This window comes from Cervus elaphus, chromosome 19 (assembly GCF_910594005.1).
Source record: "Cervus elaphus chromosome 19, mCerEla1.1, whole genome shotgun sequence".
NCBI classification, from domain to species: domain Eukaryota; kingdom Metazoa; phylum Chordata; class Mammalia; order Artiodactyla; family Cervidae; genus Cervus; species Cervus elaphus.
In genome coordinates, this window is record NC_057833.1 from 4,818,639 (window position 1) to 4,842,351 (window position 23,713).

General features: G+C 45.4%; 1 protein-coding gene across 1 annotated transcript in view; it reads right to left on the reverse strand.

Moving 5' to 3' along the window:
• The window catches only part of MINDY4B (MINDY family member 4B), a 40,865-nt gene that overhangs the window by 12,762 nt on the left and 4,390 nt on the right, over nucleotides 1-23,713 (reverse strand). The window contains exons 4-10 of the mRNA XM_043875019.1: nucleotides 14,831-14,950; nucleotides 14,020-14,111; nucleotides 11,351-11,516; nucleotides 10,248-10,313; nucleotides 3,596-3,666; nucleotides 1,746-1,818; nucleotides 1,022-1,183 (exon numbers count right to left, since the gene is read on the reverse strand). Of these exons, the coding sequence (XP_043730954.1) occupies nucleotides 1,022-1,183; nucleotides 1,746-1,818; nucleotides 3,596-3,666; nucleotides 10,248-10,313; nucleotides 11,351-11,516; nucleotides 14,020-14,111; nucleotides 14,831-14,950 (750 nt within the window). The remainder of the gene's footprint in view (nucleotides 1-1,021; nucleotides 1,184-1,745; nucleotides 1,819-3,595; nucleotides 3,667-10,247; nucleotides 10,314-11,350; nucleotides 11,517-14,019; nucleotides 14,112-14,830; nucleotides 14,951-23,713) is intronic.

The window sequence follows — 23,713 nt, forward strand, 5'->3', positions numbered from 1 at the left end:
AGGGACTCTGAGCCTGAACCAGCAGAGAAGGACAGCACGGGCTCTGAGCAGTGGGGCTCTGGCGCTGACAGACGGTGGACCTGGGAGGCTCTGTCTCCATCACATTGAATTCCATCGCAGCTGGTTTCAGGACTGCTCCAGAGAAGCGTTGCTTCTCACAGGACCGCCTTGCCTTCCCTAGGTTTTAGGATGAACTTTTTGTGAAAACATCACAGAAGCATCTTTGATTTGTGGTTTGGGTGGGTATACTAGCTTCCTCACTCTCTCTGCTGGTTGTTTTTGCAGAATCACATCTTATTTAATTCTCTGGTTGTGCTTTTCAACAGCACAGTCTACATTCTGGTTGTCAGAGGTCATAAATCCTCGGAGCTGGAAAGTGTTTTGAGAGGCATTTCATAAGTGAGGTTCCCTTTTTTTCAGTGATTTTTAAAGCTCTGAGTAATAGATACAATATATGCACTCATATTTGCATAAATAAAGGGTTGGGAAGATACTCATTGTCAGCTGACAGTATCGATTTCTGTTGAGTGGGGATGCTAGGGGACTTTATTTGTATACCTCAAGTATTGTTTTAAAAAATGATTTGCATATGACTTGTATCACCTATACTCTATATACATAAAAATTGATAAAGCAAAATAAAAAGCAAGACTTCTATATTTCCAGCTAGACCCTGAAAAATTTACAGGCATGCAGTAAAGTAGTAGAGGAAAAAGTAAGCTCAGATTTGAATTAGGACTTCCCAGATAGAGCTCGTGGTAAAGAAGCCACCTGCTGGTGCAGGAGATGCAGGGGACGTGGGTTCGATCCCTGGGTCGGAAGATCCCCTGGAGGAGAAAATGGCAGCCCACTCCAGTATTCTTGCCTGGAGAATCCCATGGACAGAGGAGCTTGACAGTTTACAGCCCCTGGGGTTTCAAAGAATTGGACTCAACCGAGTACAGACACATGCGATCTCGAGACGTAATAAAATGTCCAGTAGTGACACTGGCGTTGTGGCTGAGAACTGGGACACGCTTACCTGTGAAAGTCTGTCGCCCTCTGAGGTGTCCTTACCCCACTGCAGATAGCCGATGTCACTGCGCGTCAGGACCCCATGTAATATTTCTTGAGACTTTCCTTTCTGACAGCCATTAAAGACATGTGGACTTGCTCTTCCAGTTAGAATCAGGTTCAGAACAGCCTAGGTGACATATTTTACAAATATGTGTAAAGATAACCTTGATACAGGGACTTAATTTTTTTTATTTTAATAATCACAAAGATGACCATTTTTAGTGAAAAGAATGAAATCCCACAGTATATAATTCTGGAAAAACATATGGTATAAATGTTTGGTAGAGTTAAAATAGGACTTTATTAATTTTTTTCTTTAGCCATGCCCCATAACTCCCCATGGGCCCTTAATATTTTCTTAAACTTTGGTTTCTATAATTGTGATTTAAGATGCATGAAACTAAGATATTTTTATAGTGCTTTCCTCTCAGTTATGAGGGATTCCTGGGGGGCATGGTCTTGTCAAGATATTTTCTAACATTTCTAGACTCTCAGGAGTGGCAGACTCTCAGAGGTAAATTAGAAAGGACAGTAATGGAAAGTGGAAAAGTTAAAAAAAAAAGGAGGGGGGACATCTTAGTATTTCAAAGATAATTTGATCACCCTTAACTTAAGGAGAGAATATACTTAATTGAAAAAATAAAAGCCTTATTCAGATTCTACAATAAAAAGGTAGTCCCACAACCCACCTGCCTGCACAGGAAGCCTCCAGCGTTTGGTTGCAGCAGGTGAGTGGTGGAGACGTCCAGCTCCTTCTGGAGCCTGCGGGATGGGAGGAACCATCGGCACTCAGGGACCGTGACTGCTTCCGGGACCCAAGCCTTTCCTGCCTTCACCCCCAGCACCGAGCAGCTCTGACATGAGCTCGTCTGGTCACTGTCCTTCCCATGTGCCTGGTGTGTCTCCATCTGTCCCCTGGAAAGCTTCTAGGACTGGGGCCGTGGAGATGACTGGGGAAGTTCTGATGCCATTGGGGGAAGCCAGTGAGAAGCGATGAGGGAGAAGGAAGAAGTGACGGACCTCACATGTGACAGTCCTTCAGTGTGGGCTCTGTGGGGATGCTGGACTCAGCAGAGAAACTCTGCTCTGAGTCCCAGGGGATGCTTGGCATAGGGTGGTGACTTTTGACCACTCCAGAGAGTGCTGGCCCAAGGCAGAGCTGAGCAGACTGTTTAAGGGGAAAACACCAGCTTGGCGTTAAGCCCGTTTCTTGGTTGCAGTTTCCACTGTTTCATCGGGGACCAGGGATCAGGGTCCTACCCAGGGCAATGTAATACCAAGGTGGAAAGTGGCTTCAGCTGTAACCCAGAGGGAGATGCTGAGTATGTGAGCTGTATATGTTCTTGCATGAACCTAGCCACAGGGTTGGAAGGTCAGGCGCTTCTGTGAATCAGACCTAAAGATGTGGGTGAAGCATCAGATATAATTCAGGGCAGTGTGTCCTAAAGTATGGCTTGATGTTAGTTGATATAGACGTGAGCATTTAAAAAGTTCCATATTTATGTGTTTAATACATTTTTTCTTTAGCACAGCAAATAAATAATTTAGATCATATATATTAATATATTAATATTTAAAGGATATTAAACTTAAGAAGAGGATATTTAAATGTGTATTGAGTTTGAATTTTTCTTCTTTTCTTTTTTTGTCTGCGCCATGGAGCATGTGGGATCTTAGTTCTCTCATCAGAGATAGAACACTTGCCCCCTGCAGTGGAATCACAGTCTTAACCACTGGACTGCCAGGGAAATCCCAAATGTGTGTTGATTTAAGGAAATTGTTAAGCAAATAATAATATATCATAAAAGTATGATATGCAAATGTCACGTTTCAGGAACACTGCTTCAAGGTTTGAAATTTTTCCTTTCTGGAAGCCCTGTATTTCTCTCTTTGATTTGCAAAAGCTTATCCTTTTTTCAGGGTCCAGAAGAAGGTCTACTTCTTGCAAGAAGCCTTCCTTGACTGCCCTATCTGTTGGGGCCCCTTCCTCCTCTGGCATCCCTTAAGAGTCATTGTCTTTGCATGTCATCTGATATACCAAGTACCATTTGGGACTTTCCCAGTCTCTGTATGTGTATGTCTGGTTTTTGCCAAACTAGAACCTGTGAGGGGATCAGGGCCATATCCTGTTTTATTTGTATATATCCCACAGTGCCAAACAGTGCTTTGCATTTAAAGGGGACAAAAATAAATATTTGTGGGTATATATTTTATTGTATATAGAAATCATGAATTATTTTCATTTATGAAAGTTGTACAAATAAGCCTGAGTGATATCTGCCAATATTTATAACCACAAGAAGGAACTTCCCACAGTGCTAGAAAAGGAGAGTCACACTTTTCTGATGACATCCACTCTCCCATGAATATGGCCAAACCCACTACAGAAAAGAATGCAGCAACAGAAGAGTGTCTACTAGAAAAAAAATCACTCTTATGTTTCCAATAAGGCACGAAAATACTTTCCAACACAGGAGAACGTTGTTTGTGTGACCCCAGAGCTGTAGGAAATACCTATGCAAGTATTTGTAGCATTTACCTTTCAAATGTCCTGGAGAAGATCAGGCTGTAAAGGAACAAGATGACGCCATGGCATCCTTCTCCCTTGAACTGTTTGGAAAACAAAGGGAAAACACGTTTGCCTAAATGCAGTGCGTCTCTGTGTGCCTGTGGGCACAAATTCGAGGATTTACAGCCTGAGGGATTTTTCCTAGCTGACGCAAGGACAGTGGAAGCTCCCTCTGCTTCCCTAGGTCATCTCCACTCTGAAATGCATCCTCTTGCCTTGCTTCAGTGGCGCTGGCATTCTCTTAGTTTTCAACCCATCTTTCTTTCCTCCACTTGTATCACGTGACTCTCTTTGACTCATGGCTAAGACGTAGTGTATTTTCCCTCTCCATTTTTCCAGCATCCATCCTAGCCAAGCCCTTCAGAGTTGCTCTGGATGGCCTTTATCTAGCCTCCCTCAGTCACTGCATTCCTCCTCATTACCCTGTTAAACTCAGGGAGAGCAGAGAAGTTTGCTAGAAATAGTTTTGGAGTTACAGAAACCCGAGTTCAAAACCAGTTCTATTATACTAACTCCAGCTCGTTTCTTTGCATTTCAGTCTCATCTGTAATTGCAGATATAAATACCTTTTCCCTAGGATTGTTGCAAAAGTTGAAGGAAATAATGTACAGTGCCTACCTTGGTTTTGGTTTGTTTGTTTGTTTTTTGTCATTGTTTAGTCACTCAGTCACGTCCTACTCTTTGTGACCCCATGGACGGCAGCACGCCAGGATTCCCTGTCCTTCACCATCTCCCAGAGCTTGCTCAAACTCGTGTCCACTGAGTCAGTGATGCCATCCAACCATCTCATCCTCTGTCGTCCCCTTCTCCTGCCTTCAGTCTTGCCCAGCATTAGAGTCTTTTCCAATGAATCAGCTCTTCGCATCAGGTGGCCAAACTTTGGAGCTTCAACTTCAGCATCAGTCCTTCCAATGAATATTTAGGACTGATCTCCTTTAGGATTGACTGGTTGGGTCTCCTTGCAGTCGAAGGGACTCTCAAGAGTCTTCTCCAACATCACAGTTCCAAAGTATCGATTCTTTGGTGCTCAGCTTTGTTTATAGTCCCAACTGTCACATCCATACATGACTACTGGAATAACTGTAGCTTGGACTAGATGGACTCTTTCTGCTTTTTAAAAGCAGAGACGGAATGTCTCTGCTTTTTAATATGCTGTCTAGGTTGATTATAGCTTTTCTTCCAAGGAGCAAGTGTCTTTTGATTTCATGGCTGCAGTCAGCATCTGCAGTGATTTTGGAGACCAAGAAAATAAAGTCTCTCACTGTTTCCATTGTTTCCCCATCTATTTGCCATGAAGTGATGGGACTGGATGCCATGATATTTGTTTTTTGAATGTTGAGTTTAAAGCCAGTTTTTTCACTCTCCTCTTTCACCTTCATCAAGAGTCTCTTTAGTTCTTTGTTGCTTTCTGCCATAAGGGTAGTGTCACCTGCATATCTGAGGTTATTGATATTTCTCCTGATAATCCTGATTCCAGCTTGTGCTTCATCCAGCCTGGCATTTCACATGATATACTCTGTGTATAAGTTAAATTAGCAGGGTGACAATATACAGCCCTGACATACTCCTTTCTCAATTTTGAACTAGTCCACTGTTCCATGTCCAGTTCTAACTGTAGCTTCTTGACCAGCATACAGATTTCTCAGGAGGCAGGTAAGGTGGTCTGGTATTCCTATCTCCCTAAGAATTTTCCACAGCTTGTGGCAATCCACCCAGTCAAAGGCTTTAGCATAGCCAATGAAGCAGAAGTAGATGTTTTTCTACAGTTCTCATGGTTTTTCTATGATCCAACAGATGTTGACAATTTGATCTCTGGTTCCTCTGCCTTTTCTAAATCCAGCTTGAACATCTGGAAGTTCTCAGTTCATGTGTGGTTGAAGGCTATCTTGGAGGATGTTGAGCACTACCTTGCTAATGTGTGAGATGAGTGCAACTGTGTGGCAGTTTGAACATTCTTTGGCACTGTCCTTCTTTGGGATTGGAATGAAAACTGACCTTTCCCAGCCCTTTGGTCACTGCAGAGTTTTCCAAATTTGCTGGCATATTGAGTGTAGCACTTTAACAGCATCTTCTTTTAGGATTTGAAATAGCCCAGCTGGAATTCAATCACCTCCACTAGCTTTGTTTGTAGTGATGCTTCCTAAGGCCCAGTTGACTTTGCACTCTAGGATATCTGACTCTAGGTGAGTGATCACACCACTGTGATTATCTGCGTCATTAAGATCTTTTTTGTATAGTTCTTCTGTGTATTCTTGCCACCTCTTCTTAATATCTTCTGCTTCTGTTAGGTCCATACCGTTTCTGTCCTTTATTGAGCCCATCCTTGCATGAAATATTCCCTTGGTATCTCTAATTCTCTTGAAGAGATCTCTATCTTTCCCATTCTGTTGTTTCCCTCTATTTTTTTGCATTGCTCACCTTGGTTCTTAGAATATGCTATTAATAGGACCACAGAAAAATTACTATCTGCCCCTCTCTAAGGGACTCGTCTCTGTCTCTTTTCTTGGCCAGGGTACTTTTCTGCTCTGCCGAAGGTGCCCTGTGAGCTCCAAGATATGATCCGCCCACATTCAGGGCTTCCCGTTGGCTGGCCTTCTCTTGGCTTTGTGTCAGTACTCTACCTGCTGAGGAGAAGATTCTCCTTGGCTGGCTTTCAAAGTGCCCAGAGTTAAAGCCTTTTCTTTAAAGGCATAGTGTCGGAAAGGTTTCCACAAAAGTGCATATGCTCTCTCTTTTGTGAGTTAATCTCTGCTTCACTCTCTGTGTGCTAACAAGGGCTGGAATCTCATGCAGGAGAACAAATTTCAGTGGCTGTGCTGTAGGGCGTGGGAGAAAACTGGAGAGGTGGAACCTGAGGCACAGGAAAGCACGCTTGGAGTTTCCTGCTGCTGTCTTAACAGATGACCGGCTTAAAATAATGGGAATCCATCATCTCGGAGTTCTGGAGGCTAGCTGTCCAGCCCTGGTATCTCCGGACTCGACCCTAACTGCTGGTCAGCCCACGTTCCTTCTGGAGTCTTTATGGGAAATGGTGTCTCCTAGCGTTTTCCAGCTTCTAGTAGCAGTCTTAATCCCTTGGCTTGTGACCCCACATTGCATAGCTTCTTATCTGTTTCTCTCGTTACATCCTTTTTTTCTGACTCTCCTGCCATCCTCTTTCTGTTTTAAAACCATTGTGATTAATCAGATCCACCAGAGAAATTCAGAATAATCTTCCCATCTGAGAAACTTAAAACTTAATCTCATCTGCAGTTCCTTTTGACCAGTTAGGTATAGCATCATTCAGTCTATCACGACTTGTTTAATGGGAGTCATTGCTCCCTATATCAGCTAATGGAGGGCGTGCTAGATAGAATATAGGTCTAGTGCAGCCAGATTTTCTGATTTGGCCAGAAGGATCTAAACCTTTAGGTTTTGAAATGGAATTTTCTGATTCTTTTTGAAGTTCACTGACTCAAATTTTTAAAAATACGACACCAGGTGAACTGACACTGCCCATCTTATGTGGTAGATGTATGAGTTTCCTAGAACTGCCCTACAAGTGGCCAGAAATTCGGAAGGCTTGAAACAACAGAAGTTTATTCTTTCACAGTTCCGGAAGCTGGAAGTCTGAAATCAAGGTGTCAGAGGAGGGCCATGCTCTCTCTGAAGGCCCCAGAGAAGGAACCTTCCTGGTTATCTTCCTAGCTTCTTGTGGCTGCTGGCAGTCCTTGGCATCCTTGGTTTGGGAGATATATCACTCCAGTCTCCATTATTGCATGGTGTTTTCCCTGCATGTGTCAGGGTTTATGACCAAATTTCTCTTTTCTTATAAAGATAGAAGTCACTGGATTGAGGCCCACCGTCATCCAGCATGACCTGGTGTTAACTTGGTGACATCTGCAAAGACCCTCTATCCAAGTAAGAACACATTCGCAGCTGCTGGGGCACACACACTTTTTGGCGGTGGTGGGGGTGGGGGGAGGTGATGCAACCCATAACAACAGTAGGCCTGCTCCCACGTGTAGCCCTTAATTCTCCAGCTTGTGATCCCTGCCTCAAGATAGGCACAGAGATGCTTTTTTTTTTTTTTTTTAATGTTTTTTAAAGTTAATTTGGAGAAGGAAATGGCAACCCATTCCAGTATTCTTGCCTGGAAAATCTCATGGACTGAGGATCCTGGTAGGCTACAGTCCATGGGGTCGCAAAGAGTCGGACACGACTGAGCGACTTCACTTCACTTCACTTCAAAGTTAATTTTTGTTGGTGTGTAGTTGCTTTACAAGGTTGCACTAAGTTTTTAGCGTGCAGCAAGAGGAATCGGCCGTACATATACGTATATGCCCTCCCTTTTGGGTTTCCTCCCTGTTCAGCTCGCCAAAGAGCGCTGAGCAGAGTTCCCTGGGCCCCACAGCGCATCCTTATTGGTCGTCTATTCTGTCCAACATGGCAGTGTGTATATATGTCCTCCCAATCTCCCACTCCTCGCCCCCCTCCAGAGCTGTTGTTCTTTGGTAGTAATGACATTGGGTGGAGGTCTGGATGGAGGCTGATCACACAGGCAGCCCCTGGTCTGGGAGTGCCCTTGAGAGCGGGGTGTCTATGCAGCAAGATCCCCCCTGATCCAGGAAATGGCACTGGCCCTTCCCCAGCGTGGCTACGGTCAAGGTCAGCTTGAGTCTGATTGGCACAGGTAACTCTTGTGCCGAACCCACCCACGCCGTGAGGTCTGATTCCACTTCTGTTTATTACTTATTCCAGCTCAACCCTTAGCCTTTGAGGGGAAAGCCTCTATATAGCTCTAGCTCTGATTTTCCAATTGTCAGCTCTGGCCACACTTAAGAAACCCTTGCAGATGTGAAAGACCTTCTTATTGAATCAGACTCTCTCAGGGCTGATTTGGAAGGTAGAGAGGGAAGGGTTTGCCTCTGTTGGCCAGGAGAGTAATTTCTTACATGGTTCCTCTCTGCGTAGCCCCCTTAAACATCTCCCTCTGCAATAGAGAGTCCCCAAGCAGGCTTCTAGCCTAACATTTCATGTCAGATAATTTAAAATCTATCACATAGCTTTGATTGCTTTCATATTGCTGTTGGAACAAAGTACCATAAATTTGTAGCTTCAACAGTACAGATTTATTTTATTATCTTATAGTTCTGGAGGTCAGAAGTCTGAAATGGGACTTACTGGTCTAAAATTGAGATAGCAGCAGCTCTAGTAGAAACTAACACGACATTGTAAAGAAACTACGTGTGTGCGTGTGTGTACTCAGTCGTGTCTGACTCTTTGCGACCCCTCCAGGCTACATGTCCACGGGATTTCCCAGGGAAGAATACTGGAGTGGATTGCCCTTACCTCCTCCAGTGAGTCTTCTGGCTCAAGGATAGCACCCACATCTCCTGCATTGGCAGGAAGGTTCTTTACTACTGTACCACCTGGGAAGCCCAAAACAACTATACCCAAGTGAAGAAAAAAAAATTGTCATCAGCCCTGTATTCCTTCTGGAGCCTCTAGAGGAGAATCTGTTTCCTTGCCCTTTCTTGCAGCAGCCTGTCCGCATCCCTTGGTTCATGGCCTCCAGTTTCAACGCAGCAAGGTTCATATCACACTACGCTTCTCCTCTCTTCTGCCTTCCTCATCCACATATAAGGGCCCTTGTAATTACACTGGACCCACCCATGTAATCCAGGATAATCTCCCTATTTTAAAGTTAGCCGATTAGCAACCTTAACTCCCCTTTACCCTGTAATGAAGCAGTCATGGGTTCCAGGTGGTAGAGTATAGACATCTTTCAGGAGATGATTCTTCTGCCTACCACATAGCCCCTAGAGCTGATGGAGGAGGTAGGTCTGGGGTAACTAGTTTATCCTAAACTAGTTTATTAAACTAAATAACTAGTTTATTTATTGCTAGTGTGTGTTTGAGAACTCATGCTCATGTTTTCCATCCCTGTGACCTTTGAAAGGCATGGAGCTCTGAGCTTCATGAATCACATTTCCCCTTTCCATACAAGCCACATACACATGGATTTATAGTTACCCTGCTACATTGTAAGGTTCCGATTCTTTGGAAAACCAACTTTCCTTTCTTTCTCTGCAGAGGAATCTTACAAAAGCACCTTCCATTTTCACCCATCACTGTCTCCTGCTTTGTGTCCTGCCTACCCAGGGGATGGGGAAGATTCATCGCAGGGGAGGGCATTGTGTAGAAGGGGCTGTTAGAAGAGGTGGGGGGGGGCACCCTTTTCAGACAGAAAGTCATTTTTTTTGAGCCAATGTGAATGGTCATTTTGGCAATTTAGACTACCATTTTTATGTTTTATCCCTCAGAGGAGGCAAGACTGCTGTAAAATTTTCTCTTCCCATAAAAGCCATCTTGCTGTATATGCCCTCTATAGTATTATTCTCTGGGTTTGATTAGTCAAGGAGAAAGAGGCATTTGTGAGCAGGCCTGTGTGTGATCTGGCCTCTCTAGATTGTGGGGAGGGAGAGACGGGCTTCTCTTTCTCTCATTCCGCCCTCTCTTAGTCCTCAAAATGACCTGGTTTTCTTAACAAGCATCATTAGAAATATACTTTATAAAAGGAAGAAAATTCCTGTAAGATCAGTTCAACATAAAGGAATTACCTCGATGCTTAAACACTTACACATTGTAAATGATCATAGATGAATTTCTCAGTGGCTTCTTTGTCTGAAAGTTCAAACAGCTGGAGCTATAAGTCAGAAATAGAAGATAAAAATGAAAAGGAAGATGAAAGTCACATCTAGAAGATGTCAACGCACTGTTATTACCTCAAGGGAGTTCTTTGTTTCATTGCAAAATCACAGTTCTAAGAACTGACGTGTTATCTCACCCAAGGTCATGTAAAGCATACATGGTAAAATTGGGTGGCCACCGGCCACATGTTTGCATTCCTCTGTTTTAAACTAATATGGTATCTTGAGCTGGAAAACCATAAGCACATCTTTTTTTTCCCTAATAGGTAGAATTTAGCCAAGTTTAAAAGATTAGTTATGAAAGTATAGTTTATGATCATTTCAGGCATGAGATTTTCTTTTTAAAAATGTTTTTGTTGTAGTTAATATATGGTATTATATAAATTACAAGTGTACTATCTAGTGATTCACAATTTTTAATGGTAATATTTCATTTATAGTTATTATAAAATATTGGCTATATTCCCCATGTTGTATGGGGAATACAACATAGCTTATTTTATACATAATAGTCTTCACCTCTTAACTCCCAAACCCTACGTTGCCCCCCGTCCTTCCCTTTCCACTGATAACCACTGCTTTGTTCTCTGTGTTCTGTGAATCTGCTGCTTTTCTGTTAGGTAGGGAAGGTACTTTTTTTTTTTTTGATGTGGACTGTTTTAAAGTCTTTATTGAATTTGTTGTAATACTGTTTATGTTTTGGTTCTTTGGCCACGAGGCATGTGGGAATCTTAGCTCCTACACCTCCTGCATTGGAAGGGGACGTCTTAACCACTGGACCACTCGGGAAGGCCCTGGAATATTCTTGATCATGGTAAATTTTGGAAGGAGAAACTCACAGCAGGCATCTCTGTCTTGGCTGCTTGGGCTCTGCATGGCCTTGATCCTTGCCTCTTTGGCCACATCAGATGCTTACGTTGTAGAGGTCCGCCCCAGAGCAGCCGTGGGCTTCCAACTCCATTGCTATGGGGAGTCTGGTCCTCACCCAGGCTCTGTCACCCTTATCTGGCAGGACGGGCAGGAGGGCACTCACCCGTTCAGAGAAACCGTCCCCAAAGTAGCCAGGCGTCGGGACGATGTAAGTGTCCTCGGTAATGAGGCAGAGGGTGGCCTTCTGCGCTGCTCCCGCGGCCCACAGGATGCCCGCGAGCGCCGCCGCCAGCGTGCGGCCCTGGTCGTGCTTGCTCATCCTGCACAAGCTTCAGCGCAGAAGGAGGGGAGGAGCACACGGCAAAGGCATCAGCTCGCTGAGGGCCCGGGCCTCCGCCTTCAGGAGCCCTTCTGAGTACAGGACGGCTCTGTTTGGTTCCTCGTCAGCCTGCACTCTGAGAATGTTGTGGGGTGGGGGAGCCTCGTCCCCTCTGCCCCCATGGAACAGGTGTCCTCATCCCAGCACACTATTCCTTTTGGTTCTCCACCCTGTGCTTTAAGGTCCCCACTGAACCCCCACACTGTCCTCTCTCCTGAACTCTAGTCAGGCTCCATCCAAACTCTCTAACCCCGTAGCACAGGCCCTTCCCAAGCACAACCCCGAACAGTCCTCCCAGGTTTATCTCGCAGACTTCCACTTTGCAAACCCTCTGCCCCAGATGGACTGGTCCCCTGGATGTTGTTTCCACGTTCCACCTCTCTGCTTTTTCTCATGCACTTGTCTGCCTTTAATATGCATGCCCTGTCTGTGCTTTCTGCCTGATCACATCCTACGTGTCACTTGAGGCCGCCTCTGTGGGGTCGCACAGAGTCGGACGCGACTGAAGCGACTTAGCAGCAGCAGCAGGTTGCCCTTGGTGACTTGTAATTTACTCTCATCTGGCACTCACTGGGTCCAGCATTGTCCTAAGCACCTAACACATATCGCCTCATTTAATCCTTTCAACAAGCTGTGAGGTGGACACTATTATTTCTCCTGTTTTAGAGGTGAGGAGAGGAAGACGGGGAGCTTGAGCAGTCTGCCCCTCGTCTTCTGCCTTTATAGCCACAGAGCAGTGACTTGAATGCAGGCGGTGTGCCTCCTGACTTAACCATCAGATTATCCTTAACCGTGAGCCCTGTCAAGTAATCCCAGCGGGTCCGACTTCCCTGGAAGTGAGAGCCGTGCTTTGCATCAGAGGCCTGTGCTATGCTCATTTTCTAAGTATTTAGCGTTGACGGCTGTGGTCCTAGTGAAGAAACACATGCTAGAGGTTAGAGTGAACTCAGCCATGATTTATAAAACCCCCCTAGCTCTCTGATGATACAGAAATGAGTAACAAGAGCCTCATCCTCCAAAACCCCAGTGCAAGGTAGAATGAGAATAAAACAAAGTGCTGGGAAACTGCAGAGGACGGAGAGAGAACTGGTGCCTGGGAACATTCAAGAAGGCTTCATGGGGATGGTGGATAATAGCAGTTATTCATTACCATTGACTTAATACCAGGTACTGTGCTAAATGCTTTCTATTTGTGCAGCAAATGTATGTGTTTCACCTAGACTGCTTGGTGGATACATCCTGCCATTGCTTTGGGTACTCCTGCTAGTGGCTTGTAGTTCTAAACTTTCTGAAGACCTGGAGCCATCTTCTCTGGAAGTGACTAGGAGTTGCGCCGCCTTCCCCTAGGAGGGTACGCAGTAGATGCCCAAGCAGGGGTGAGAGGTGATAAGGCCCCGCCCCCTTATCTGAAGATGGAGCAGTGCCCTCCCCCGCCCCCCACCGCCAAGAGCGCCGATGGCTCAGGGGAGCCCCGCCATCGCTGGCGACCACCTGCTTCCTCCACTTCTTTCCCAAGCCGGTTTTACTCTGCTCTCTTACGGGTTTCTTCTGAGGACATTCATTCCCTTAATAAAGCACCTGCATAAAGAATTCCCACCTTTGGCTCTGCTTCTGAGGAACCTGGCAATTCATGTTCTTAGGATAGACGAGATATTCAGTTCCTGTTTTTGGTGATAACTTATCCTGCTCGAGGGTAGGTAGGTGCGTTTTAATTATTTCTGTTTCTCCTAATAGCAATCGTATAGCCTTGCACAGGATAGAGGCTTGTTAACATCTAAGAACAAAATAATTTGAACTGAATTAAAAAAAAAACAGGCAGCCACCAGACACTGTGCATTGTCAGCCTGATTAAGTGGGAGGGTGAATTCTCCATTTATGAGGCTTTTCATCGCCCCTTTTGTCCTCTCTCTGGAATTGTTAGGTTGGGGCTTCCCATCAAGTGTTGTCAGTTGAGCCCACCTGGAGACCTGGCACTTCATTTTACCTGTCAGGGTGGTCTGCGGTGGAGCATAAAAACTGTCAGCATTATTCCCGCAACTGAACATTGAGGGGGACTCTGGGAGAGCCCTCCCCAGTTGTGAAATCCAGCCCCTCTGGGAGAACCAGGGCCATTTCTGTCTTTTTTTACTTTTTAAGATTTTTTTTTTAAAATATGGACTGTTTTTAAAAAGTCTTTATTGAATTTGTTACAATATTGCCCCTGTTTTATGTTCTGGTTTTCTGACTGTGAGGCATGTAGGATCTTGGCTGTCTCTCCAGGGATCAAACCCGATCCCCCGCATTGGAAGGCAAAGTCGTAACCACTGCACTGCCAGGCAAGTCCCCACTTTTTGCCTTCTGAGTCAAGTCTCCTTCCGGAGGCAACCCAGGGGATTTTCCCTGGTGATTATTTAGTCCGTAAAGTTTTCATAAAATGGTTAATTCTTTTCGAGTCCTTCTCATAGGCCTCTTACCTGAGGAAGTTACAGTCTTTTCCCTTCCTTGTAAACAGCAGGTATTTAATGATGGATCCTTGTACAGCCATCTGAATGCTTCGGACACCTCCCTGAAATGGGAGTGGATGCATAGTGAGGAGCAGGGCTTTACAATGGTGCTGGAACCCTCAGGGCCCACTTTATAAAAATGAACTCTTGGAAATGGATGTCATCATTTATTCTCCTTGGCAGCCTTTTCCCTCTGGTGCCCAGCATCCCTAGGCTTAGCAAAGCGCCGCTGCACTCTACAATGCCACACCTCTCCGTGGACTGTGGCCGGATGCCGTGGCCAGACTAGAATCTGCAATGACTTGCTTCTCTGTGGAGCGTTGTAGACCAGCACCCGGGCTGTCTGTCTTCCTCTGTCCTACCTTCACTGTGCTCCTCTCACATTCAACTTTGAGATTTGCAGGAAGGAAGGAACTAGTCAGCTAGCTCTTGAAATTCTGTGTGGCTAGTGATCAATGATATGAATTATCGAGGTTTTAAAACAAGTCAGAAATTCCTAGATCTGTCTCTACCTCTAAATTCTTAGCGATGCTTAGGACTTTGAAAGAAGAGCTAGGAAAACCAGAATTTGGAAGAGGGCAGGGAGGAGTTTGAGACTTTATTACATTCTTGATAGTGTGTTAGAATTTTCAACACACTAAGTCTGTTATCATTTAAGGTTACATTTTAAATTATAAACATGTTTCTACCTTTGATTATAATGAAAACATGCATTTATATGGAGGAGGTTGGAAGGAAACACGGGGAGCATAGGATTAAAAAAGAGATCACCTGTGCTTACCTTTCCCACTTGCAACGCAAAAGCCAGGTCAGAAAAAGGCTCATGAAACTGGAAATAGGCCTTTGTCCAGTCAGAGCTGAAGACCTGGGTGGTATTCCCAAAGAGGGTCTGGCGCAGTTTCTGAAAAAGGGGGAACAAATGGTTCAAAGGGTATTCTTCCTAGACACAGCCCTTAGCAAACAGCCCTAAGCCAGGTGGTGAAATCACAGAGGTGGGCCTGTCCCTTTCCTAGAATCAGGTCAGCATATTGCTCTGTTCCTCTGAGCGTGACTGTCCAGCCCTCTGCAAAAGGTTTGCATCAGGTTCACTTAGGACACTTTATCCTGAAGGCCCAGACGGTCAACTCTGCACCTGTTGTCCCCATCTGAGTTCTGTCCCCGTGTCTGTCTCACCTTCCATTGCCGGCATCTTCCCTGTCCGCTCTTACCATCCGTGATAAGGCTGCAGTTCTGTTCTCATGCCCTTTGTCCCTCCATCCATGACTCTGAAACCTCTACCTCTCCTGCCTTTGTGTCTTTCTCTCTTGCTCCGGAAAAAGGGAATGGGCAGGCCTCTATGATTGTAACCTGAGTGTGATAGTGGTGTAAGTGGTATTCAACAAGCAGCCTCTGTTCTTGCCCTAGAATCTTTATGTTTTTTTTCTGGATACTCAGCAGCATGTTGAGATTAGAGGGGGTCTTTTAGAAAATCCCAGAAAGCTTGGTACAAGCCTTTGTAAACCAAACACACGACAAAAAGGGAATGCCTTTATAATCAGAGACACAAGAATCTTTTAGTATGTGTTAGGTCCTATGTGGGGTATAGATACATAAAGAGTCTAACCTTGCAACCGTGTGCAATAAAGAATGTGTGACATTCCACCAGGCAAAGTGCCAGGCGTGAAGAAAACTTCTGACTGAAGCAGTCAGTGGAAGCTTCGTGGAAGAGGTGGCGTTTGAACTAGGCTGGCAAATGGCATCTCGTATTTATTGAGCATTTTCTGTGCACCAGGACTGGGCTAAGTGCTTTGAGTTCATTATGTTAATTCAACTCTTTGAGAAAGGTACCATTATTATCCTCCGTTTACGGGAAAGTATTTGCATTAGATCACCCAGCCAGAAGCAGCAGAGCTGGGATTCACACCAGTCTAGCAGCACTGATCCACCTCCCAGCTTAACGCCTTTATGCGCCATCCCTATGACTGTTGTCATCTTTATGTGCTGGTCATTATTGACTTAATATTGCTCATTAGCTTGGGCTACTCTTTGGTAATTTAGAAAACATTTGAAGTGTTTTTTTAAATATTTAAAAGGACCCTTTACACCATGTCCTTAATTGGGAATCAGAATCACTTGCCATAATAAAAAATAGAGAAAAGCAAACACCATATGTTAATGCATATATGTATGAAACCTAGAAAAAGGGTGCTGCCGAACCTATTTGCAGGGCAGGAATAGAAGCGCAGACGTAGAGAATGGACCCGTGGACACAGTAGCGGAAGGAGAGGGAGGGACGAATTGAGAGAGTAGCATTGATATATGTATACCACCATGGGTAAAATAGTTAACGGGAAGCTGCTATATAGCACCGGGCACTCAGCCCCATGCTCTACGATGACCTAGAGAAGCGGGATGGGGGAGGTTTGGAGGAAGGCTCAAGAAAGAGGGACAGATATATATGCATACATATAGCTGATTCATGTTGTGGTACAGCAGAAACCAACACAACCGTATAAAGCAATTATAATCCAGTTAAAAATAAAAAACTGTACAGAATAGTGACCAAAAGTAAATGCATACATATGTAATAGAAATAAAATGATCTTGTTGAATCATGCTAGAAACCATTTTCTATGAAGTCTCTGACTGAACCCTGCACTCTTTTTAATTAAAAAGGGAGATGGTGGTGGTGGTTTAGTAGCTAAGTTGTGTCCGACTCTTGTGACCCCAAGGACTGTAGCCCACCAGGCTCCTCTGTCCGTGGGATTTCCCAGGCAAGAATACTGGAGTGGGTTGCCACTTCCTTCTCCAGGGGATCTTCCTGATCCAGGAACCAAACCCAGTCTCCTCCATTGCAGGTGGATTCTTTACCAACTGAGCTACAAAGGAAGATGTGAACATGTCCTGCCCCTTAACTGGTCTTCTCCCTGGCCTGCCAGAGTGGAGAGGGGACTGAATTTCCATGACGCAAGTCCATGTTAGTCCATGTCACTTACTGCCGCAGCCCCAAACACCACATACTCCAGCCCAGGGACACATCCCACTCTCTGCAACAACCACACAATGGCCTGTCACTTGTGAAGGAGGGGAGGCTGGCAGAGAGGAAGACCTACAAGTGCACACACCTGGTACCAGGGTATCTGGGGACAGTGAGCAGTTCAGTGAGGCTAGAACACTGTGTGTGTGTGTGTGTGTGTGTGTGTGTGTGTTCCAGGGTCATGGGGCAGAAAGTCAGTGGAAGCTCAGACTGGAAAGTACCTTGAGTCTGATTGTGGAGTGTTTTGAACAGCATGCTCAGGCATTTGGAGCTAGTTGAAGAGTGTGGACGAATGGAACCTGGAGCACAACTGACCCAGAGCCAGAGCACCTCTTCTCAGCAGTGCCCTGAGCAGACCCTGGTGGTTTCCAAGAAGGACACAGGCAGGAGAAGCATGCGTCTGGAACAGTCTTCTCAATGTCCGACCATGGGCTGCTTCCATGCGTCCATGAATGTTAAGTCGCTTCGTGTCCGACTCTTTGTGATCCCATGGACTGTAGCCCACAAGGTTCCTCTGTCCAAGGGATTCTCCAGGCAAGAATACTGGAGTGGATTGCCATTTCCTTCTCCAGGGGATCTTCCAGATGCAAGGATTGAACCCGTGTCTCTTGCGTCTCCTGCATTGGCAGGCGGATTCTTTACCGCTATTGCCACCTGTGGCTGAAGTGTATTTCCTGGCCAGCCCGCTCCTACCTTTGAAGGAAAAGATCGTCTCGACAGAGAAAGAAGGAGTACAGCAAGGCTGTCAAAGGCTGTATATCAAGAGAGTCCCTTGGACAAAGAGGAGGTCAAACCACTCAATCCTAAAGGAAATCAACCCTGAATACTCATTGGAAGGACTGATGCCGAAGCTGAAGCTCCAATACTTTGGCCACCTGATGTGAAGAGTTAACTCATTGGAAAAGACCCTGATGCTCGGAAAGATTGAACACAGGAGAAGAAGGGGACCACAGAGAATGAGATGGTTGGATGGCATCACCAGTACAGTGGACATGAACTTGGGCAAGCTCCAGGAGACGGTGAGGGATAAGGAAGCCTGGCGTGATGCAGTCTATGGTGTCACGAAGGGTCAGACATGACTTAGTGACTGAACAGCAACAGAGAAAAAGAGGCAGATACGTTTCAGAGTGAGAAAGAGCCCGAAACTGCACTTGAGGGGAAATGATGTGTCCCGTGTCTGTCAAGGGAAGGGAGCAGAAGACACAAAGGCTGCTCGTGGAAGACAGAATCAGTGTGCACTCTAACCAAAAAGGGTCACCAGCTCCTGGGCAGGGGACTGGACATGGATGCAAAGTGTTTCCCTGACATCAAGACTGCACAGTGCGGAAGGAAAAGGGCTCCCTCCTGACTCCAGGGCTGAGAAGCCCCTGCTCTGCTCCTTGCTGACCGACTGCCAAGCCTAAGACTTTCTTTGCTTCTTCTGAAACGGGGATAACCCCTGGCTCAGCCCCCATCCCTGAAATGGAAAGCTATCCCACTGCAAGAGAAGATGTATGGAAAGAACTCTGGGAACCATAAGTGCTGTTATTACCTCTGTGAAAACACAGTCTGTCTGTGCTGGAACGTCTTATGCTGCGTGGAAGAAAGTTCCAGCCCAGATGGAAAAAGACCAGAGACAGGCAGGAGTAAGGGAGGAGAAGCCGTGGATAATGTGACAGACTAAGACCGTCAGAACTAAGGAAGCTTAGAATTAAAATTCAATTGAAAAATTCAGTGAGCCAAATCAGACTCCTGTTTATGTTGCTAGCTGCCCCTTCCAACTTAGGGAGCATTGCCATCCAGATGCATCTTGGGGAGGCCTAGAGCAGAGGGGCTGCAGGCCCCTCGGGGTGGCCCCCGCTGACCAGCATGGCAGTGAAGATGACCCACCCTCTTACGTAACACTGACTTTTGAAACAATGTTTATTGGGGTGTAGTTGATTTGCAATGTTGTGTTAGCTCCGGTGTACAAGAAAGTGAATCAATTATCCATATGCGTGTATCTCCTCTTTTTTTAGATTCTTTTCCCATGTAAGTCATTACAGAGTTCCCCGTGCTACACAATAGGTCCCTGTGTGTGTGTCTATGTGCGTTAGTCATTCAGTCACGTCTGACTCTTTGCAATACTGTGGACTATAGCCCGCCAGGCTTCTCTGTCCTTGGGATTCCCCAGGCAAGAATACTGGAAGGGGTTGCCATTCCCTTCTCCAGGGGATCCTCCCAACCCGGATCAAACCCCGGGTCTCTTGCATTGCAGACAAATTCTTTTACCATCTGAGCCACCAGGAAAACCCACAATAGACCCTTATTAGATATTTATTTTATATATGAGTGATAGTCGCTCTGTTGTGTCCGACTGTTTGCAACCCCACGGACTGGACATTGCCAGGCTCCTCTGTCTGCAGAATTCTCCAGGCAAAAATACTGGAGATATTTTTCCAAAAAATACTGGAGAAGGTTCTCCAGGAGATCTTCCCAACCCAGAGTATCTTTATATTATATGTATTTCATATATAGTAGTGTGTGTGTATATGTCAATTTCCTGGTTTATCCCCCCCAACACTGACTTTCATATCAATATAATTTACAACAAGATTAACCTGACACATGGTAAATGATACATATATTTTGTGCTGCCTGGTAACTAGACACAAATGGTAAATGGTCCTAATAAATGACTGTAATGAGTGTTATTATTTAACACAGTCAAGCGGGGTTTGTAGTTTTTCTCTTTACTTTGTTAGTTTTCCAGGAATACTTACCTCTCTTTCCTGATGGCTGTGATGAAACTAAGGATGATGATCATTATTTCTCTCTCTCTCTCTCTCACACACACACACACGCACGCACCCACAGATCATTCTTCCCCAACAGATTCATTTCCTTACCCTGACTGCCTTGTCCCTGGTCCCTGGGCTTAGAGTTTCCCTGTGACCGCCTGTCTCCATCCATCGCTCAGCCACATCACCATACTTCATAAGTTGAAGTAGAATAATTCTCTTTGAAGCTCCTTCCCTGAATCCTTTCCTGCTTTAGAAATTGCTGGACCATTGTAGAATCAGAGAATTTAGAACTAGTGAGTCCTAAGACGTTTCTAAACCAGCCCGCCAAATAGAGCGGTAATCTCTAGACCTGGTCATGCTCACAGTCAGTTTCTCATCATCTGGTGCAGTACCTGGTACATAGTAGGCTCGCAAGAAGTATTTGTTGAAAAAAAATCTAATTTGGCCCTTTCATTTTACAGTTAAAGAACTTGGGGCCCAGAGCAGTGAAGTGGTATGCCCAAGGTCACATAGCTGGTAAATGGTGCTGCCAGGACTCAAATGCAAGCCTTTCAGCTGGCACCGGTCAGGGTCCCAGCAGGAAACAGATGGCACTCAAGTCAGGATAATTGACTTGAGGAAAGTTTAATTCAGGGACTGTTTATAAAGATGATGGCTGCATGTGGGGAAACCACAAGGGCTAGTGCAGAGTGCCAGAGCTACCAAGAATGAGAAGTTGTTATGTCTCCTGGACCTGGAGGTGGGGAAGGCAGGAAAGAGTCCTGGGGGAGCACTGCCTTCAGAGGAAAGGGATTCTGCCAGCCTGCGCAACCTGACTTCATTCCCATCCCTTCCTCCAGGGCTCCCCTTGTTCAAACTCAACAGGAAGTCAGAGGAGGGAGCCCTATTGATGAAGTGAGTACAGCTCAGTCTCCAGGGCAGTAAGTAGAGTGGCGAGGGGTAGAACAGGCATCTGAAGGGGCACACAGATGATATCCACTCTTCTGTAGAGATGCTTCTCTTGGAGATTGTGCAGAGGCAGTGAATTAATTAATAAAATAAACATCTACTCAAAACCATCTATTGCCCGGAAAATCCCATGGACAGAGGAGCCTGATAAGCTATAGTCCATGGGGTCGCTAAGAGCTGGACATGACTAAGTAAATTCACTTTCTCTTTTCACTTTCATACATTGGAGAAGGAAATGGCAACCCACTCCAGTATTCTTGCCTGGAGAATCCCAGGGATGGGGGAGCCTGGTGGGCTGCCATCTATAGGGTTGCACAGAGTTGGACATGACTGAAATGACTTAGCAGCAGCAGTAAGACCATCTATTAGATCTGTGCTGACAAAGGTCAGCCAGACCTCTGTCAATAAAGGTCTGTATAGTCAAGGCTATGGTCTTCCCAGTGGTGACGTACAGTTGTGAGAGCTGGACCATGAAGAAGGCAGAACAATGAAGAATTGATGCCCTTGAACTGTGGTGCTGGAGAAGACTCTTGAAAGTCACTTGGACAGAAAGGAGATCAAACCAGTCAATCTTAAGGAAAATCAGCCCTGAATACTCATTGGAAGGATTGATGTTGAGGCTGAAGCTCTAGTATTTTGGTCATCTGATGTGAACAGACACATTGGAAAAGTCCCTGATGCTGGAAAGGATTGAGGGTAGAAGAAGAGGGCGTCAGAGGATGAGATGGCTGGATGGCATCACCGGTGCAATGGACGTGACCTTGGGCAAAATTTGGGAGATGGTGAGGAGCAGGGAGGCCTGGTGTACTGTGGTCCATGGGGTCACAGAGAGTCTGACATGACTGGGCGACTGAACAATAACAACATGCTGGAGTTACCAGGCTCTGGTAACTCAAGGTCAACCCATTGCCTGTTATCCTCTGTTGGAGCTTCATTCTTCTGGGTCTCCCCCAGAATATTTTGATCTCCCATATTACATTTTTTAGATGATCCTGCTGGGTGGCATCCCAAATGCAACTAGGGGTTTGTTTATTGGCTGCTGATAAAAGAGGCAACAGGAATGTGTTCCAGGCTGGGTCTGCAGAAGGGCTGGCTCTGCAGGATGGAAGCTGCTGCTGGTGGGAAGATCAGCAGCTGTGGGGGGTAAGGCGGGGAGAGGGGGTGAGATGGGGGGGAGCGGAAGAGCCCTGAGGAGGACTCTCACCTTCTCCGAGGACCTCGCCTGGGTCAGCAGCCTGGCCGGCCATTCATTACACCACACACACTGTGAGATGTGAGGCTGGGGAAGGGAGAAGGCTGTGGAACTGGAAATAGGGCAGCAAAAGGCGAGAAACTGGAGTTAGACAGCGAAGGGGCCTTGTGTGCGTTGCCCACCCTACTTTCTCAGCATATTCCCAGCAAAAAGCGTGTGCAAATGTCAGGAAGTCCCATGCATCCCAATTCCAAATGGACGGGGACAGCGAGAGTAGCAGGATGATGACAAATGGAGCTCTCATGTGAGAATGAAGATCCAATCACTCTGCAAATTTGCCAGGCAGCTACAGTGCCGAAATATTCCATTAGAACTGGTCTGGTCAAGCTTCTAGATTGACTCCTGGACATGCATATTCAGAGTCCCAAGGCTCATCATCTTGAAATCCCAGGGTGTGTTTAATTAATGCTGCTGCTGTTTAAAGGACACTCTATCATCTGGTCCTGATAATTGGAATTCGTCCAAATTCAGCTTTTTTGAAGAAAAATCAATTCTCTTTTCTCCTGGGACTTCCTTAACACTTCATCAAGTCTGATTCTTTTGTCTCCAAGCCTCTTCCAAAGGGAGAGCATTATCTTGGAAAAGTCACTGAGGAGGTCTCCAATTGCATCATGTCTGTGCTTGCAGACAAGTGGGAGAATTCAGACCCAACTCACTGGCCTCCACAGTATAGAGAGAAACTAGAAGACTTTGGAAACATCGGTGACTGCCTCTTTTTTTTCCCCCTGTTTTTAAAATGCATAAATGCATTTTTAAAATGTAGTTTTTGTTTTTTTTTCTGGGGGGTGGGGAGCACTGTGCCACATGGCATGTGGGATCTCAGTTCCCTGACCAGGGATCGAACACACATGCCCCACCTTGGAAGCATACAGTCCTAACCACTGGACTGCCAGAGATGTCCTATAATGGTGTTTTTTTTTTTAAAAATAGATTGTCCATGCACATGGTTCGAAATCCAGAGAGCACAAAAAGCTATGCTGAGAAGACTTCCCCCTGCCCTAAGTCTTTTGTCCCTCTCTCCCCCACCCCCCACTACTGTCACATTTTAGGAAATTTTCTGGAAAACTCTGTGTGCATTTGCAGGCAAATACAGTACTAGCATAGAATCATAGTTTTCTCTGTTTTGCATACAAAAGGTAGTGTATTTCCTGTTTCCTGATATGTGTAAATTTTAAAATGACCTTCTCCATAGAAATTCATTAGTGCCCAGTAATACTTATTTATTAAAGATTGAAATTAAAAGATGCTTGCTCCTTGGAAGAAAAGCTATGACAAACCTAGACAGAAAAAAAAGCAGAGACAAAAAAAAAAAAGCAGAGATGTTACTTTGCCAACAAAGGTCCATCTAGTCAAAGCTATGGTTTTTCCAGTAGTTATGTATGCTTGTGAGAGTTGGACCATCCATACAGAAGAAGGCTGAGCGCCAAAGAATTGATGCTTTTGAACTGTGGTGTTGGAGAAGACTCTTGTGAGTCTCTTGGACAGCAAGATCAAACCAGTCAATCCTAAAGGAAATCAACCCTGAATATACTTTGGAAGGACTGATGCAGAAGCTGAAGCTCCAATACTTTGACCACCTGATGCGAACAGACTCATTGGAAAAGACCCTGATGCTGGGAAAGATTGAAAACAGAAGGGGATGACAGAGGATGAGATGGTTGGATGGCATCACCGACTCAATGGACA